Here is a 17,889-nt window from a genome sequence, read left to right on the forward strand (position 1 = left end):
CCAACCTTAAGTACATCTCAGGGAGAGAGTGAACACACGTGATCCCCTTGATTCTATTTTGGATATTTCTCAGCGGAAATTTATGCGTATTATTCGTACAGACTCACATGTCAATAATTTGCTATATCTTATGCAACTATATGAACACTGATGATGATGGTGATGATGATTGAGACTACCACTCAAGAAGAAAGGCGTCTACACATAGCAGTGGGCTGTCCTATCAGAGCAACTTGGTCAAGCTCCACTAACAAGATCATACACAACTTGTGCTGTATGAGCATGATTGACCACCCGTAGATGCTACTCCGTTATTTCCAGATCAGCTGTAATTACACAGATAACCAATAGATGATGCATGGGAATAGCATTCACCCTCATCATGTAAAAACTGGTGATCGCAAACTAGGCAATATTAGCGTCGGCCGCGTCCGAACGCATGTCAAGAAAGGAATGTTTAGACGTTACACTCGCTTCGATAGGAGCCGAGAAATCCTCTGCACACTTAAAAATTATTACCGACTTCGGTAATGTTTTACCGAACTTTCAACGGCTGAACGTTCAGCCTTATCTTATCCTCATTTCAAAAGCTGTATCACCAAATTTAATTTCAATACACGGTCAGCTTTGTTTAAATAACCGAGTCTTGCAATTGCGATGAATTTTTCCTTGTTTTGAAGCTTTAAAACTAATGAATTAAAATGTTTGATTTTAACCGACAAGTTCAGCTGTTGAAAATTCAGAAAAAATTTCCGAAGTCGGTAATCATTTCTGAGTGAGTGCACTTTCACGAGGAATCAGTGGGATGTTGGATAAATGGATTGGGTTCGCAGCAGAACTCGTTTTGGTAAACGATAAGCTGAATGGAGATCTTAAAGATCCTTCAACATGAGCAAGTTTGGATTGATCCCACGGTCTTCTATTGAGTAATCAAAAACGTATGCCGATAGGGAATAGAGCTCCTTATATTACAACACATCACTTGTGATCAAGTTGATGTAATTACAATGTATTCATACTGACAAAACAGAGAATAGTGAATCTTGAATGTGGAGATGCTTGAGATTAAGCTCAAAATGTTCTGCTTATAAAGCAAAATTGGTCGTTCTAAGGCCATCGAGCCTTCATATCACATCATTCCATCTATGATCGAGTTGTCAAATGACGACGCAATGAAAATTTTAACAAAACTCACGATAAGCAAGTAATGTGACTATAAATCTCCGTAATGTGAAAGGACCAAGGATTGATCTCTCACACTGAATTCAGATCACTTAAGCCGGTAAAATTTTACCGAGTTTTTGAACAGCTGAAAAAGTCTGTAAAACTTAAAATGACCGTTAGACGTAAGACATCAGTATAGTCGACATATTTTAATTTTTATCATTGAATGGGGCTAACTGGACAAAGTCTGTACAAGTTTGGAATAATATTTCTAAAAATTTTAATTATTCACTGAATTTTAAACTTTTATCGGACTGTTCCGTAGTTCAAAAACTACCGAACTGCGGAGGCCTGGATTAGTGTGCACGTATATCTGCTCAGTAAACGAAAATGGTTGCCTAATGCAGCCGAGTCCCTCATATCAAAACACATCACTTTGGAACCAGGTGTTGCTATAACCATTCAAACCCGACGGTGGTGCCTCTTACACCCCCCTCCCCTCACTTCAATCAACCGCTAAGACCATGAGACAAAAAGCAACGAACAAGCAATTAGGTCTGTATTAAATTCTACTGTTACGCGACATTGATTGTTTCGACTTGGTCCTTACGTAAGACGGTAACAGTACCCATAAAACCTCCACATTACCACCATGCCTCTTGCATCTCAATCACCGACGCGATGATTGTTCAAGCCCTGGCAAAAGAAGCTATTCAAATTAAATTACATCTCGGAAAGCAGTTAACAATGTTTTCCAAACTGAAGTAAGCGGGCGTAATATTTTTCTTAACTTATTATTTTTTCCGAATCATTACGCCCGAGCTCTTTCAGTTATGAATTTGTACAATAGCAGTCAGTTTTCTCAGCAAGATTCTACTATGTTTTTCCACCTGGGTCGAGGATCCATCACAATTTACCGACACTATCATTTTTCTTATATCACAACACTCCGAACAACCCGCACGTTCAGAAACAATCTTGTGCATAATGTAATCAAATATCAATATAAGCCTTAATGCACAAAAAGCAAAGCGCGACCAAACAAATCGTGACCGACTATTCCAAACACAACGTAATAAGCTTAATTTGAACTAGGAAAAAAATATACATTCTAACTAAAACCGAACAGTACATCCTGTGCGATAGAGGCTACAAACGGATTGATTTTAACTGGACAAACTTGCCATAATTAATCACAATCGATATACAATGGTGCGTTCACTTCATTTATACGGCCCGGAATCTATCCTGCATATATAAAATGTATACACAGGGTATTTGACAGTATTTTTAAGTTTTTTTTTTTACGTAGAACTACGTCTTTGTCGACTATACTGGGGTGCAAATCAAAAAATATGTGTGGTGAAGGAGTTTTAAGTTGTGAACGCTTGTAACTTTGTCATTTATAAATGAAATTTATATCCAAATACACCAATTGATAGGATATTACATTACGAACCTGCTGAAATAAATATTTTTTTCAATTTTTCTGTGACTAAACTTTAGAAAATGTACAAATGATAACTTTATCACTGTTTTCATGAAATAAGCCTTTTTCCCAAACCCAGCCATCATAAACGAATACCACTTGGTTGCACATCATTCTACTTGAACCTGAAAAGATATAAATCAGCGCTGCTCTCCTGCCTCTGCTCATTACCGCTTCGGCGTGGCACTAGGTCCTGCAGCAAGCAGGACCAAGTCAGCTGCCAAAGGTGGATCACGGTGTGTCCACCACAATTAGGAATGAGACTTGAAAAAACGTGCATGTAAAACCCCCTCCCCCTTAAAAACCTCTCCCCCTCCCCCCTTAACATAACCCGAAAAAGACATGGACTTTGACGATTATTTTTTTCCGGGAAATAAATTTTAAGCAAACCAACTATATATACACAATTATTTTTTTACATGCCGAGCCAACATTTTCCAAAAAAAATGGCTTAACAGGAGACATACTCGATGAATTACCAACAACTGACTGTAAAACATATCTGGTACCTCTGTATATCCTACTATATTAACATCCAAAGTCCATCCTTTTTTACGTATTCTGCACAAAAGAAACTTTTTGCTCCGCCCTATTCATAAAAAAAAACGGCGGGAAATCCTATCAGGTTCAGTTGCACATCGTTCTGTTTGAACCTGAAAAGATTTAAACAGCGCTGCTGTCGTGCTTTTGCTCATTGTCGCCTCGGGCAATTATTAGTAAAAACAGAAGTTTTTCCCTTAATTTCTTCCTGCACCAAAACTTTCAAATTTGAAAAAAAAAATGCTTGAAAGACATATTATGTATGTATATTATGTTGGTGAATTACACACAACTGACTGTAAAACATATCTGGTACCTCTATACAAGAAATTATATTAACATACAAAGTCCATCCTTTTCTCCATATTATGTACGAGTATTCGGCCCAACTCCTACTAGACATAGAAATAATTGAATTTTGTTACAAACAAAGAACAATGAACTATCGGCTCCGTAAAGCTAACGCGATTGAGCCTTCCAAATAAATGAACTAGTTAAAAAAAGAGCAGAAATGTGCTTATTCAATAAAAGCTTATTAAACTATTAGGGGGTCAGTCGGTAAAGGAGCAGCTACAAATCAAGACCATGCTTGAGGTGGCTGAGTTCGATTCCCGGTCCAGTCTCGGAATTTTTCGGGTTTGAAAATTTCTCGACACCCTTGGGCATAGAAGTATGATTAGACTTTGCCACACAATTATACCAAAGCAAAAATGGTATAGGCATCGAAAGCTCTCATTTAATAACTGTGGAAGTGCATCTAGAACACTAAGTTGAGAGCACGCAATAAGCTAATATGCAATAAGCTTGAAATGCGAAGAAGAAGAAGAAGTTAATCAGCTTTTATTATGCAAAATTTAAATTTTTGGCAGTCTCTAGACGTCACCCCGATTCCGAGAATACCCATATTCAAGGGTTTTTGACAGTACTTCCAGTTTTATATAACCGGAAGCAGTCGTCTTGTAAATCAAGATGGCGTCGGTCATCGATTTTCGGTCTCAAGACGTAAAGGATGTACAACATCAAATTGCATGACGGAAAAAAACGCTGTAGAAAAATACCCATTGGGTATTTTCTCTTGAAAATTAGGGTAGAAGTAGTTTAGAGTGTATTGTATACACTGTATTTTTATCGCTGTCAGTTTTTCGAAAGTTGGAAAAAATGGTGTCACCCGAAAAGCAACCTCGTGAATTGATTTTGTTCAAGCACCTGGAAAATCCTCAAATCTCTCATCGGGACATCGGAAAACAACTCGAAATTGTGCAGTCAATGGTGAGTCGTGTGATTAAACGTTACTACGAAATTCTGAGATGTATCGATTTTGATACTGGTTATTTGCGATTGACAAATACCTGCTAGCAGTCATTTTTATAAAAATCGGAACGCTAAAAGCTCCACCCGAAACCGATATGGATTTAATATATTCCACCCATTCCCAAGCTCAAACAACAAGAGCACATCCATTTCCCGTCATAACACCGCTCCGGAAGCAACCGGAAGTATATCGCACTTGATCGAATCCACCCCTCGTCAGACGGGAGCGCAACGCTCGTTTCGCCATTCGTTCCATTTAACACTTGAATCCGCAATATCACATCCATACCAAGCAACGGAAAAAAACTTCTCTTTGTCGCCAGAACGGCGCCACCCGAATCTAGAACATTTCTTGCCAGTGCAGTCTCCCGTTGCCCTCGTTCACTTCTTCAGACGCTCCATCCGGTTCGCTTTCCCCACGCTATGACGCATGTTTTATTACAATGTTGTCGAGCTCATCGCACACAAACCGAAATCCATGCCAAGTCACCAAGAAAAGGAAACGGATCTTCTTCACGGGCAGCCAGCCAGCCAGGCAGCCAGTCGGTCTGCCCGGCATGAATAAAAAATTATCATCTTTTGTGACGCGTATTACGGAATAAATGCTTCCATTATGTTCGACTTCATAAAATTTCATATCTCTCCTGCCGCTGCCTGCCTGCGCATTTCCCTTTTGTAATGCTCCCTTTGACTAGCCATTTCCATTTGTGGGGGACTCCTCCTGTCACCATTATCGTCATCTTTCGATCGGGGATTTTCCCATTGATGTACCGTCGCATCATCATTGTCGTCGTTGGCTCATTACCATCGGTTTTCGTACGAATTCATTAGTCTTTTCGCAATCGACAGCAAAAATGGGTGGTAGAATATTTTCATTAAAATGAGCGTGATGAACGACGGGAACATTTTGATTCTGCAAAACGAATAATCAATATTTGCTCTGACTTCCGATATGGTTATCGAAAGTTTTTAAAAAGGTTCATATAGGTATTGTTTCAGTTTCTTTCTCTTTCGCTTTTCCTTTTAAATTCCATTTTTGGTTCCATGTTCGTTGAATTCGTTTACATTTCAATCCCATTTTCATTTTATCTTCATTCCATTTAAATTCCATTTTGATTCCAATTTCGTTCTTTTTTTTTATTTTAGAGACTTAACCCTAGAAATTCATAATATCTGCTTTTTATTCATTTCGTTCCATTTCCATTTAGCTCCACAATTTGTCCATTGGCCAAAATCGTTTCAATCCCAAATAACATCAGCTCCAGCGAATTCCATTTAGATGTCCAATCATCGTTCTTGGCGTGACTCCCAATCAACCAGTTCATCGGTGTGGAAAGATATAACTCATTAAACCCCCTCCCCCAGGGTGAACCCTTTTTCGCTAATTCCGGTCATCGGCACGTGTCCCGTTGGAAATCACGTTCGACAAAGGATCAAAAAATACCAGCCATCAAATCACCGACTGATAACGCCCAACTACCTCTACCTACCGTTCACGTGCTCACTCATTAACTCACCGCATTTTCAAACTGGAGCTTGGCCATGCCCATGTTGCAGCGCATGCCGAACGAAATGATGAACCCCAGACAGGTCATCAGGGCGATCGTGAAGCGGGTAGTTTTAATGCAGGGACACTGTGCCTTCACGTACTTGTCTATGTGCCGCAGTGGTGGCCGTTCGATTTCGTCAAACGACATCGGTGAATCGGCGCCACCGTCGTCCACTCCGTAGTCACCGTTAACACCGTCACCGCCGCCACCGCCGCCACCTGGGCCCTTTCCGTTGCCATCCATCTGGTCGTAGCCATGCTTTGGCATTTCGAACTTTTCGAAGCCCATTCTGGAATGGAGAATAGAAATGGATTATTAGTTGGTGATGGATTCGATGTTCACCAAAGCAATTTGAAAATGTTTTACAGATTGGCTTGGATCACTTGTATTTTTAAAGACTTGTAATTTTAGTAAATAACGAACAACGATATACCGGAAGAATTCATAATGACAAAATGATTCGTTAAAACGAGCTTAGACGAGGCAAGTGAGTTGACTCCATCTCAAACCCGATTTGGTAGTTGGCGTCAGGGTTCTGCATTTTCGAATCAAAGAAAAGAATTGCTTCATTTTGAGAAATATCATTTTCCTTTAAGTAATTGAGTTTCTTTTTATCGAGTCACGCTGAACATTCCTTCTGTCAAACATGCCTTGACTGTCGCTTGTATCAGTTCATTTCATTTGAAGCAAAGACTTGTTTCAATTGACGCGATGAATGACTAAAAAACTGCTTCCTTCGTTTTTACCACTTTCTTTACAATTTGGGGCTCATTCGACTTGTCACGCGTCGCGTCGTCAGGCATCAAAATATAATATCCAGATTGTACCCACACACTATCAATTGCCGATAGGGATGGCTTCCGGATTATATGTACACCCAACCGGTGGATGTAAGATTCGCTTACAATTATGTGGGATTCATCATCAGAGGATGTAAGTGGAGACCGCATGAACCGAGGATGCAATATACCTAGCTGCGGTCCAATGCAAGAGAATTGGAGACCGAAAAATGTGGAGTGTATTAGTGAGGTAAATTAGTTATGTCGAAAAAAATAGCAAACAGACTGCCGACTGGACTCGAACCACGAACGTTGCGATTATCAGACCTGTGTTTTCTCCACTGCTCTCTCCATGCTTCTGAATAAGGACTGCCTAAAAGCAAACATGAAGCGCTCATTCTCTCGCATACTCGACTTCGTATGCTTTTTCTGCTGGAGAGATTCGAGACAAGTGTGTGCGTCGTTCTACAATGTTCTACAATGTGCGTCGTTCTACAAGCTTACTGGTATTGTCGAAAGCGTAGATAGAACACGAAATAAAAAAGACAAAAAATCATTACATCGCCTGCATGGTCAATTTCTAACATTCGTTGCGATGTTCATGAACAGAGGATGATAGGAAACGGAACTAACATTCGTTGTAATAGATTTTTGGTTTGCGTGTAGTAATAAAATGTTATTTTATATTAAACGAAAACTAAATTAACGAGGTTATTCTGGAGTTCATCGGGCTCAGGAAAAGTCTCAAATACCCTACAATATGGGTATTTTTGGAACGTGTACTTTGACGCCATTTTGGAATCCAATATGGCGGATATCGGATTTCACATAAAGTACGGACATCAAATTCTGGAGTCTAGATGTTTCCTCGATTGTAAAAATACCCACATAGATCGGTATTTGACAGTATTTCTCACTTCTTCTGAACCAAAGCCGCCATCTTAGATTTTAAAATGGCGTCAAACATCGGTTTCTGGCTTCTAGATGTTACTGGGATTTCGAAAATACCCACATTGATGAGGATTTGGCAGTATTTCTCACTTTTTCTGAAATCAGAAGCCACCATCTTGGATTTAAAGATGGTGTCTGACATCGATTTTCAGCATCTACTTGTCATCCATATTTTAAGGTATTTGACACTTGAATTTCAAAATGGCGTCAGATATCGATTTTCATTCTCTAGATATCATCACGATTCCAAAAATACCTTAATGGTGATGTAAACATCCATGCATGCAAACATTCATGCATGCAAACATTCATGCATGTAAACTTAATTTTCAAGTAAACTAGCAACTTGCAAGAAATGTTGCTTTCAAATGTAGACGGCGTGCACTTTTTGCCTGTAGATTTTAAGAAAAACGCCAAATCTACTCGTACATTGTACGAGTTAGGTAAAGAAGTATGCGTTTGACTATTACTGTCGCATTAATGGCCCTTCACTCATTTTCAACTTCAATTCAATTTTTATACTACCGTACTCTAGCAAAACTATCTACCTACGCTCTCAGACCATTCTCTAGTTAATAAATTATCACACTAAAGCTTCATATTAGATAGAATTTCACGTATGAAGGAACATAAAAACACTTTGAAAGTATTTCCCACTTTTCTGAAATCGGACACCGCCATCATGGATTTAAAAATGGCGTCGGTCATTGATTTCCGACCTCTAAACGTCATCTAGATTAAAACAATACTTATATTGATGAGTATTTGACAGTATTTCCCACTTTTTTCTGAAATCGGAAGCCACCATCTTAGATTTCAATCGCCTCTAGATGTCATCGTGATTTAAAAAATACCTATTTTAATGGGTATTTGACAGTATTTCAAATTCAAAATAAAAAAAAAATCTTATTATTTGATATTGTCCTTAATAATTTTCACTTTTCTGTTAAACTGCGGAGTTTCATAATACTGTTTAGGGCATGTTCCATGAATTAAAAAGGGAGCTATATAGGTCGTTAGCTAAGTGTTCCATATACATCTTTAAAATGTGTACGGATAATGGTCTAGTGAAGGGAGAGGTGACAATTTCCAAATATCGAAATACGGTAGACTTTTTTTTTCCACTTTTTACGGGGGTTTACAGACCCTATACATCGTGGTATAATGCATACTTGTTTCCAATTTAAACTTGATCAATACCGCTTTCTCCTCCGCCAACCTGAACGTTACATCCATGTCACCTGAATTTGCATCCAGTGATTTTACGAAATTGGCAATCTCACCCATAGTGGGCTTTGCAATGCCATTTGAATAGGCAAAAGAAAGGGTGTTCTTTACCGAGCTGGAGGCAAAAAACAAAGCGCACCAAAAGAATAATGTGATCGAGTGAACAACTGTCGATAGCACGATCGAAACCGAGAATTTTTTTTAACTGTACCGTTCATATTTAGCTATGTTTTTAAGATTTAGTAAGATAAACTAAAAAAATAACATCCAAAATAAATGAAACGTGCTACTCTACACCAATCCAACTAAAAGTCACAACCACTATCGTCGCAATCAATCAAACAAAATCAGCTTCGAGTAATTATGGATTAACGCACGTCCTATTTGTCTTCACTCGTGCCGATAATGCTTGAGAAAATCACCAAATGACTTGTGCTCCCACATCTCGCCGCCTACAGGATTAAGAGCCCAGTTGTCGCCGTCGAGAAAACTATTCGCCAAAACAAACAAGGCGAGATTTGATCCGACCAACCGAGATCATTTCTTTATGATGAAAGTTCCAAAGCACCGTAAAAGGGAAGAGAGTAAAACACAAAACTCTCGAAAGCGGATATTGGCAAACAATATTATTAATACCGAAAAAGTAACTTAATTATGTTTGCCGATGATAAGTCTGGTCGACTTTGTCGTGGCCAAGGGGGTGCCGGCTAGGATCCGAGGATTTATTGCTTCACATGGGACTGAATGATGGGGCTGCTGCCGAACAAGGGAAACCAGAAAAACAAGTTATGACGCATCGATGGGTGGGTGGAAGAAAAAGTCGTTAGGGATTTCTGTTTGTCACCGTAGTGTTTTGGATCAAGTGGATTTGAATCTATGCGAAGGAAGGCATGATTTCAAAAATATTTATTGGGTGACATTCATCAACTCAATTATTTCTTTCAGTACGTGCAGAATCATTATTTTTTATGGAATGTCGTTAAATGTTTGAGTTCCCCAAATGTTCTCAACCTTCAGTGCAGAATATCGTCGCTATCCTCGTCATCACTACCAGATGAAATAGTGACTTCCTCGCAGAACAAAAAGCCTCCTTCCTACAATTCCGGTAGACAAATTATCAATTACATTACATTGTCTTGTCGAGTGCTCGTTCATTTCCATCTCCCTACACTCGGACAGGATGTGGCCTCTTTTCCAACATCTCTCCAGCCGAGAGAGACCACCCACCACTGCCAGAACATGATGGTGAAAACCGAATTCCAGCGGGGTCTTGTTTTGCACGCATAAACGGAACGATTCATCATCTCGGCGGGAGGGAAAACGCGAATCTAATTCATTCAGACGCGCCCGTTACAGGAACCACGCTGGCTGTGGACGGATCATGACGTGTATTCATATTTCCTTCTCCACCTCGAAGTCCTAGCAGCGGTCTCGTCTTCGTCTTCCTTCCGACACAGAGAAAGTGTGAATCTTGCATAAAGGCTGACGCGGATCTTTGAAGCACTTGAACGGAACACTTTTCCTCCATGAATGATCGAAGAAAAGCAAGCAGTGGAAGAATCCAACCAACCATCTTCCTCTGAAGTGGAATGGAAATGTAAAGCAATTTGTGTGCACGGAAATGACATTAAGTGGGCTTTTTCATTTAATTTCACTTTTCTATTTGCTTTGCGTCTTCGGTGGGGTCTTCTCTAGACCTGACGACATTCGTCGATGGGACGGAGAAAAAAAAGTTGAACATTATTAACCCTCTACTGCCCGAATCATGGCTCAACTATTCCAGAAGCTTTGAATAATATCTTTCAAAACGCCTTTACGGAAAAATTAAAAATAGATGGAAACTATTCAGATCTTGTCAAATTAGAAGTAAGTATAGAGCAACTTTAGAGCTGAAAAATATATATAAAACATTTTCCAATTTTAACCAAACTGGAACACCTGAAACAAGAATTCAAAATCAAATAAAAATTTAAGGGCAGTTTTAGAAATCATTGTATTGCAAATTAATCCAAGCCTTGAATTTCTAGAAATCATTGTTTACAAAAGCTGTTACATGCTAATTCCAGCTATATCTAGAATTGGCAAGGGCGTAGCCAGCTTTTGAAATAGAGGAGCGTAAACATATTTTTATACGATGGAGGATTAGGCCGAATAAGAGTTGAAGGTGTCACTAGGTTAAATAAGTAATTTAACAGAAATTGAAATTTTCATGGCGACCAGCATAAAGGGTGGAACGGTAAAGAATTGGTCGACTCAAATATGGTGAATTTTTTTAATCATGCATTTAAAAAACTTCAACACCCCTTATTTTGTAGGTATGTGCAACCCGGGGGCAACTTTACAACTCCAATATATTGCCAGTGTACCCCGACAATTTGGTGCTGGTGGTTCTCACAAGTTTCAGAAGGGTTATCTGAATAGGGCGAATGCGGAAATGATGTACAGTAAATAAAATCCAAGCTTGAAATTCATATCATTGTCGCGCGCCCACCAAACCGGAATGCTGATGCCAAAATTAACATTAGTGACATAGGAAGTCCACTGATGCCAGCAAGAAATGTCCTTTTGGTTTTTCAGTTGTATGCACAATTAATAATCAGTTCATGGAACTTTTTTTACAGTCTCGTGTGTCTTTGAGCAGAACAGGACCAAAAACTTAAACATATGATTTGTAAAACGAAAATATGTAATTGTCATCGAATTAACCGAAACATATGAGAATTGGACGAGGAATATTATCGGTGATTTTGACGCTATTATGGAAACTAACGGTTAACAATTGTATAAATTTGTCGGATTAGCGGGGGGATACTGTAATAAGTACGCTCTTACTCGCTGCAAAACCATTATTGTTTTGTTCATCATCGACGATAACAATAATATCATAGAGGTAACTAGGAAAATCCCCTAACCCCTCATTACATCTGTCAAACTTTCATAGCGAATCAAAACAAACATTGTGTAGTAGTAGAATTTCGACTAGAATGGGGTACGTTAATCATTTGCTTGGGACCAATAGGCTAGTCAAGTAGTGAGCCAATTTAAAATCGTTAGTTTCGTATTGATTGTTGGTACAACGGTACTGCTTTGTATGTCTGTCAATGGTATAAGAGACTGTGATGACGGATTAGGAAGAGCTAGAGTAGGAAGATATCACAGAGGTAACTCTAAGACCAGAAGGTCCCGAAAAAACGTGTTCAACATTTTGGGTGAGCTTTGGTACTCTCTTCGATCCCAAGCTAATCGATGCACCCTTTGAAACATAAGAAAATCCACGTACCCCTCATTTTATCTGTCAAACTTTCATAGCGGATCAAAACAAACATAGCGTAGTACTAGAATTACGATTAGAGCGGGGTATGTTAATGGATTTGCGTGGGACCAATAGGCTAGTCAAGCAGTGAGCCAATTTAAAATCGTTAGCTTCCAACTGGTTGACTGTACTCTTTTAAGAAAGTACCTCAAATTGTACATTTTGCAATACTAGCTGCGTACAGTCCCAGACAACCAAAATACACGTATATTCAAAGTTGTTTTTGTGATATACAAACATATATACAAACAATCAAATCGTAAAGAATGCAAAAAAAAAATGGCTTACACGTACAAAAGTGGAGGCCATATACGTGCAATTATTAATTTATTTTTAAACGAGTTTATTTAACAGCATATACGATTTAATATGTAATAACAAATTTATTTTGAAAAGTTTTACGATGTTATCCGATTTAATTTGTAATACAGTACGATGAAAAAATGATTCATCGGAAATAAGTCGGAAATTTGCATTCTATACGATTTAACTTAAACGTAATGCGATGCATGTCATTCTTATATGCGATGTTGACTTAAACTGTGGTAATTTACGATACTTACTGTACATTGTTATACGACTTCTGGTTGTCTGGGGTAGTATCAACCAGTGGAAACTAACGATTTTAAATTGGTTCACTACATGGCTAGCCTATTGGTTCCAAGTACATCTATAAGTGTACCCCATTATAGTTAAAATTCTAGTACTACACTATGTTTGTTTTGATAACAGATAAAATGTGGGGCTCATGGATTTTTCTATGTTTCGAGGGGCGCATCGATTAGCTTGAGACCGAAGAGAGTACCAGAGCTGAGCCAAAAAGTTGAGCACGTTTCTTCGGAACCTTCTGGTCTTAGAGTTACCTCTATGGTACAGTGGTGAACTTTGAGTGTCTTTCTAAGGCCTTAAATACATTAAGCCTTAGAAAGACACTCAATGTAATATATCATGTAATTTGACTAATTTTCAATTTCAGCAGTTTACTTTACTTAACCATTAGAGAAACACGGAAAGTGAACATTTTTTTTTTACGAGTCCAGGACAAGCCTTCATTGCACAGCTATGCTCAAAGCAATAATCTGAAGGATAATAAAATTCAAGAGAAAAAATATCTGAAGAAACCAAAGTATTTTAATTGCCATTCGATGATATAAGAAGATGTAACTCGGTTCAATTTGAATGGAATTATTTCATTTCACCATGAAAATTATAAATTAGCTCTATTCATATGGCACTCTTGTCTGTTGTTTGACATCCACACATGGTGAAACCAAAAGTTGGATTTCCATAGAGAAATACCGTTGCGGCGGTTAAGGCCAATCCCTTTGTTTATGTCGTGTGGCGACATCTACTATTTGCAAGTGGGTACGTGAAACTTATGGTATCTGTCACCTTGCCGGGGACTTGCGTCCCAATGACGCGTTCATCTAGATAAAATTGATAAATAGCAGATTTTAAGCGATGGGCCCAATCTTCGATCCATGGTCAACATTAATGCCATTTCCCCTATATAAAAATGAATTTCTGTCTGTCTGTCTGTCTGAACCTTATAGACTGGGAAACTACTGAACCGATCGGCATGAAAATTTGTATGCAGGGGTTTTTTGGGCCGGGAAAGGTTCTTATGACAGTTCGAGACCCCTCCCCCTCTGTAGGGGGGTGGGGGGTTCCCATAATAATGAAACAGAAATTTCTGCATAACTCGAGAACTAATCAAGCAAATGGAACCAGATTCGGCATGTGGAGGTCATATGGAGTAGAGGGGGGGGGGGGGCTAGGTACGATATAGCATGTTTTTTTAATCGGTGCATAAACTCAAGCTAATATTGAATCCCGAACAAGACCGGGCACACTCAGTTAGTTCAGCATAAAACCAAATGCGATTAAGCCAAAAGCATCACTAAGTTAAATGAGTGAATAAAAAGCCGCAAAATGTTTCTAAATTTTAAGTACCTTAAACATTGGCATCGAACTCTTTACAGATTTTCGTTTAGAATGTTCTAATCAATATTTATTAAAATTCATTTCAGTTCTTTTCAGGAATCCTGTTCAATAAATTTGAGAGTCTTTTCGGAATTACCCTTAAATTTTTTTATAAGAGTCCAGAAACTCAAGTCTGAACAATCCTTACACAAAGTATGAAATTCAACCTAAGATTTAGTGTGGGTTTTTAGATTCTTCCAGGAATTCAATAAAGCATTCAGTTATAATTCTACAATTGAATCGCTTGAATTTTCCATATTACGAAATTATCCCTAGAATAAGAATCATAAGAATCTTCTCAGCATTTATTTGAAATTTTACTCTCAACATTTGATTCCCTTGGATTTCTTCTCAGAATGCCCTTGGAACTCTCCTTAGAATTAACTTGAACTTATCTTAGAATTTGCTATAGAATTGTTTTGGAACTATCCTCAGATGTCAATATCCTCGGAACATCCATGGAATTATCTTTAAAACTTTTTTTTTTTTTTAATTCTTTATTTAAGAGATTTTTAGCCTTAGACCTTTAAAACTCTCAAAATAAATCTCAGAACTTATTACGAATATGTATTCGAAAATGACCAGGAATTCATGTCAACCTTTTAAATTAACGCGGCGCCAATGGTGTAGTGCTAAGCGTGACTGTCTCTCACCCCAAAAGGCCAAGGTCAAATACCAGCCGGTGGCGCAGGGATTTTGTGAGACATAAAATCTCTGATAAAGCCGATGGTCTCTGTACTGAGTACCAATGCTACCGATACCAGAGGCAGCTCTCACACCTGAACCCTACCTATCGATCAATCAACTCATGGACCGGGGACCAACGGCTTTACTTCCCTCCCGAAGGAAGGAGTGATCGGAGATGTTATGCCTCAGAACATCCCGGTGGCGCTGACTGAGATTGAACCCAGACCTGCTGGTGTGAGAGGTAATCACGCTTACCACTACACCACCGGCACCCCTAAAAACTAGTGTAATCGGTGTACTTTAACTGCATGAAAAGATTAAGCAACTGTTATTTTCTTAGAATAATACAACGTATAATTCGCACTAAAAAATTAGAAGTTGTGCGACGTTCGATGTTTTGAATTGACTTCTCCGATTTGCACATTTTTTTTTTCGTAAAAACCTTGTAAAATAATCAAAATAGCATCCATGAAATTTTTCAAAAAAAAAAAAAAAAATATGGGTGGGAACGACATTTATGATCGAAATGATGCCTGAGACAAAGTTGTAGAGAAAAATAATGGGTTTCTGTGAAAGATAATCAAAATATGTATTTAATTTATTTTAAGAAAAAAAAAATTAAAATAAATCTTAATACTCAAATATCTCAGAATGTTCATGTCTGGCAGCTAAATGTACGCTTTGCTGCTTACAACACGTCTTTATGACGGATCGAAGGCGTGTTGCACGAGAATATAATTTTCATGCCATTGGCAAGAACATGATAGATAATTATAAGCGGAGTTGGTCAAGCTAAGAAGTCATTTGTCTACCACGCAAAGGACCCGTGTTCGAATCCCATGCTCAAGTTTTGTTTTGTTTGTTTTTTGCTGCTGGTTTTTATGATGTTTCCAAAACATGTTATAAGACCAGTAATTAGTTTAATAAGCTCCGTGTCTTGCGCTTTTTAGGTTGTATAAATGTATTAAATAATGTATATTGAAGTATTATAGATTCTTTACGTAAGTCATTGAAAAGTATTTTCAACTTCTTTTTGACAAGCCGTGTTGCTTGGGATGCAAAGTTTCCTGAAAATCGGAGATGGTCAAGTTTTTTCGATTCGTCATTTGGCGTGGAACTGCTATGAAACGATTCGCAGTTTACTGAAGGTAAAAGTGACCTAGTGGGTAAATTAAAATGTCAAAAATGGTAGTCTCTGAGACATGACTTCAGATTGCAAAAAGCTCTCGTCGATGTTTTCCTTTTATTATTTCACACAAATCAAAGAGAGCTTTTTTTCAATCTGAAGTGACTCAGAGATCACAATTTTTTTATTTTTTTTTATCATCTCGCTAGGTCACTTTCATTTTATTCCTGAGTAATTGATGTTGCATGGAGATGGGAAAAGGGGGATTCAATAATTTAAAATGAAAATTAATAACGAATATTCCTTAACAAAGAGCCAAATATCTCTGAATGACAAGTAATGAATTTGATATTATACAATATATTAGGTATGATCATAAGGGTGGGTCAGCTTTACAACTTCTTGTTACCCGCTGCTCTTTCGATCTGTATTGAGGTCCTCAAAAATTGTGCTTAATTTGAACGGATTTTGTTGCGATCTGGATATGCAGGATAGCTTAAAATTTTGTATGGGAAAAAGTATGGGAAACGGAGAAAAACTATTCATTTACATTATCAACAATTAACGTATTACTAAATATTTCCCATAACTGGGACATTAATTAGGCAATGAATGCAGATGAACTTTATCGAAGACCACAGGGGGTTGTGAACCAACATACAAACTTGACCCACCCTAATGTTAATGATTGTACAGGATGTTAGAAAAATAAATCACAATACTTACTGATGCATTTTCACTACAATAACAGTTTGACTATTTTACAGACACTACAAATATACAATCATGCAAGTGTTTGTGACTGTGTTGTGTGTAAGATGCTATCTCTACTTTTCACAATTGCTTTGTTGTGCAAACTGTCTTCATCTGAAATTAAAAGTTTACCATTTAGTACATATATTTAGTGCAGATAAAAGAATACAATAATTGATAGTTATAATTAAACATGCAAAACAACAAAAATAGCACTGGGTAAGGGTAAAGCACAAAGGTAAGATAAGTTATCGAGATCATTTTTTAAGCCCCGGAGTACTAAAAACCATCATGAAACTGGGGCTTAAAAAATCGCATAAATGTAGACCTAGAAAAAATAACCAAACACATTGTTTTGTTTCCCCATATTTACTTTTTTGCGCACATTGCTGAAATTTAGTGGAACATTTTCCAGGATTCAACAACCAAACGTCACTATTGCTGAAATCCAGGAATGACACCGCTAAAAAATGAATTTTGGAATTATGAAATCATTAGATATTTTAATCAGAGAGTCACAATCTGTGCACAGCAAAAAAATAATTTTGATATCACGTCAAAGTGGATGCACTACAATCATGTCGAAAATATGGTGTAATATTACTTGCTAAAAAGGACAAAATTATCATTAATACAATGCATGAACTGACATTACGCTGCTTTTACTGCATTTGTTTATTTATGTGGTCATAAAAATTACATGAAATTTTCGACATGATTGTAGTGCATCCACTTTGATGTGATATCAAAATTATTTTTTTGCTGTGTGATTTTATGAGTCGTGAGTGCTCACTTTGAATGAATGCTCACGAATCATTAAATCGATTATTGTAGTTCTTTGATTGCGAAATTCACAGTTGTTTAATCAAAGTTTTTAGTTACTTCATACGTAAAGTTTACGTTTTTCAAAGTTTTAGTGTGCTAGATAAAGTGCTGAAGAGGATACACAGCAGAACATAAATTTTAATATTACATCCAAAAGGATGCACTTCAATCATGTTGAAAATCTCATGTAA

At 37.8% G+C, this 17,889-nt stretch overlaps 1 protein-coding gene across 1 annotated transcript in view; it reads right to left on the minus strand.

The window, feature by feature from the left end:
• Nucleotides 1-16,946, minus strand: part of LOC135700059 (vesicular glutamate transporter 1-like) — a 36,680-nt gene extending 19,734 nt beyond the window's left edge. Inside the window, exons 1-2 of the mRNA XM_065220449.1 lie at nt 16,847-16,946; nt 6,022-6,343 (exon numbers count right to left, since the gene is read on the minus strand). Coding sequence (XP_065076521.1) covers nt 6,022-6,343; nt 16,847-16,854 — 330 coding nt within the window. The 5' untranslated portion in view covers nt 16,855-16,946. The remainder of the gene's footprint in view (nt 1-6,021; nt 6,344-16,846) is intronic.
• Nucleotides 16,947-17,889: the final 943 nt, after the last annotated feature.

Source organism: Ochlerotatus camptorhynchus, unplaced genomic scaffold (genome assembly GCF_037179485.1).
Source record: "Ochlerotatus camptorhynchus isolate MF236.1 unplaced genomic scaffold, CSIRO-AGI_Acam_v1.1 ptg000127l, whole genome shotgun sequence".
In the NCBI taxonomy this organism is placed as follows: Eukaryota; Metazoa; Arthropoda; class Insecta; order Diptera; family Culicidae; genus Ochlerotatus; species Ochlerotatus camptorhynchus.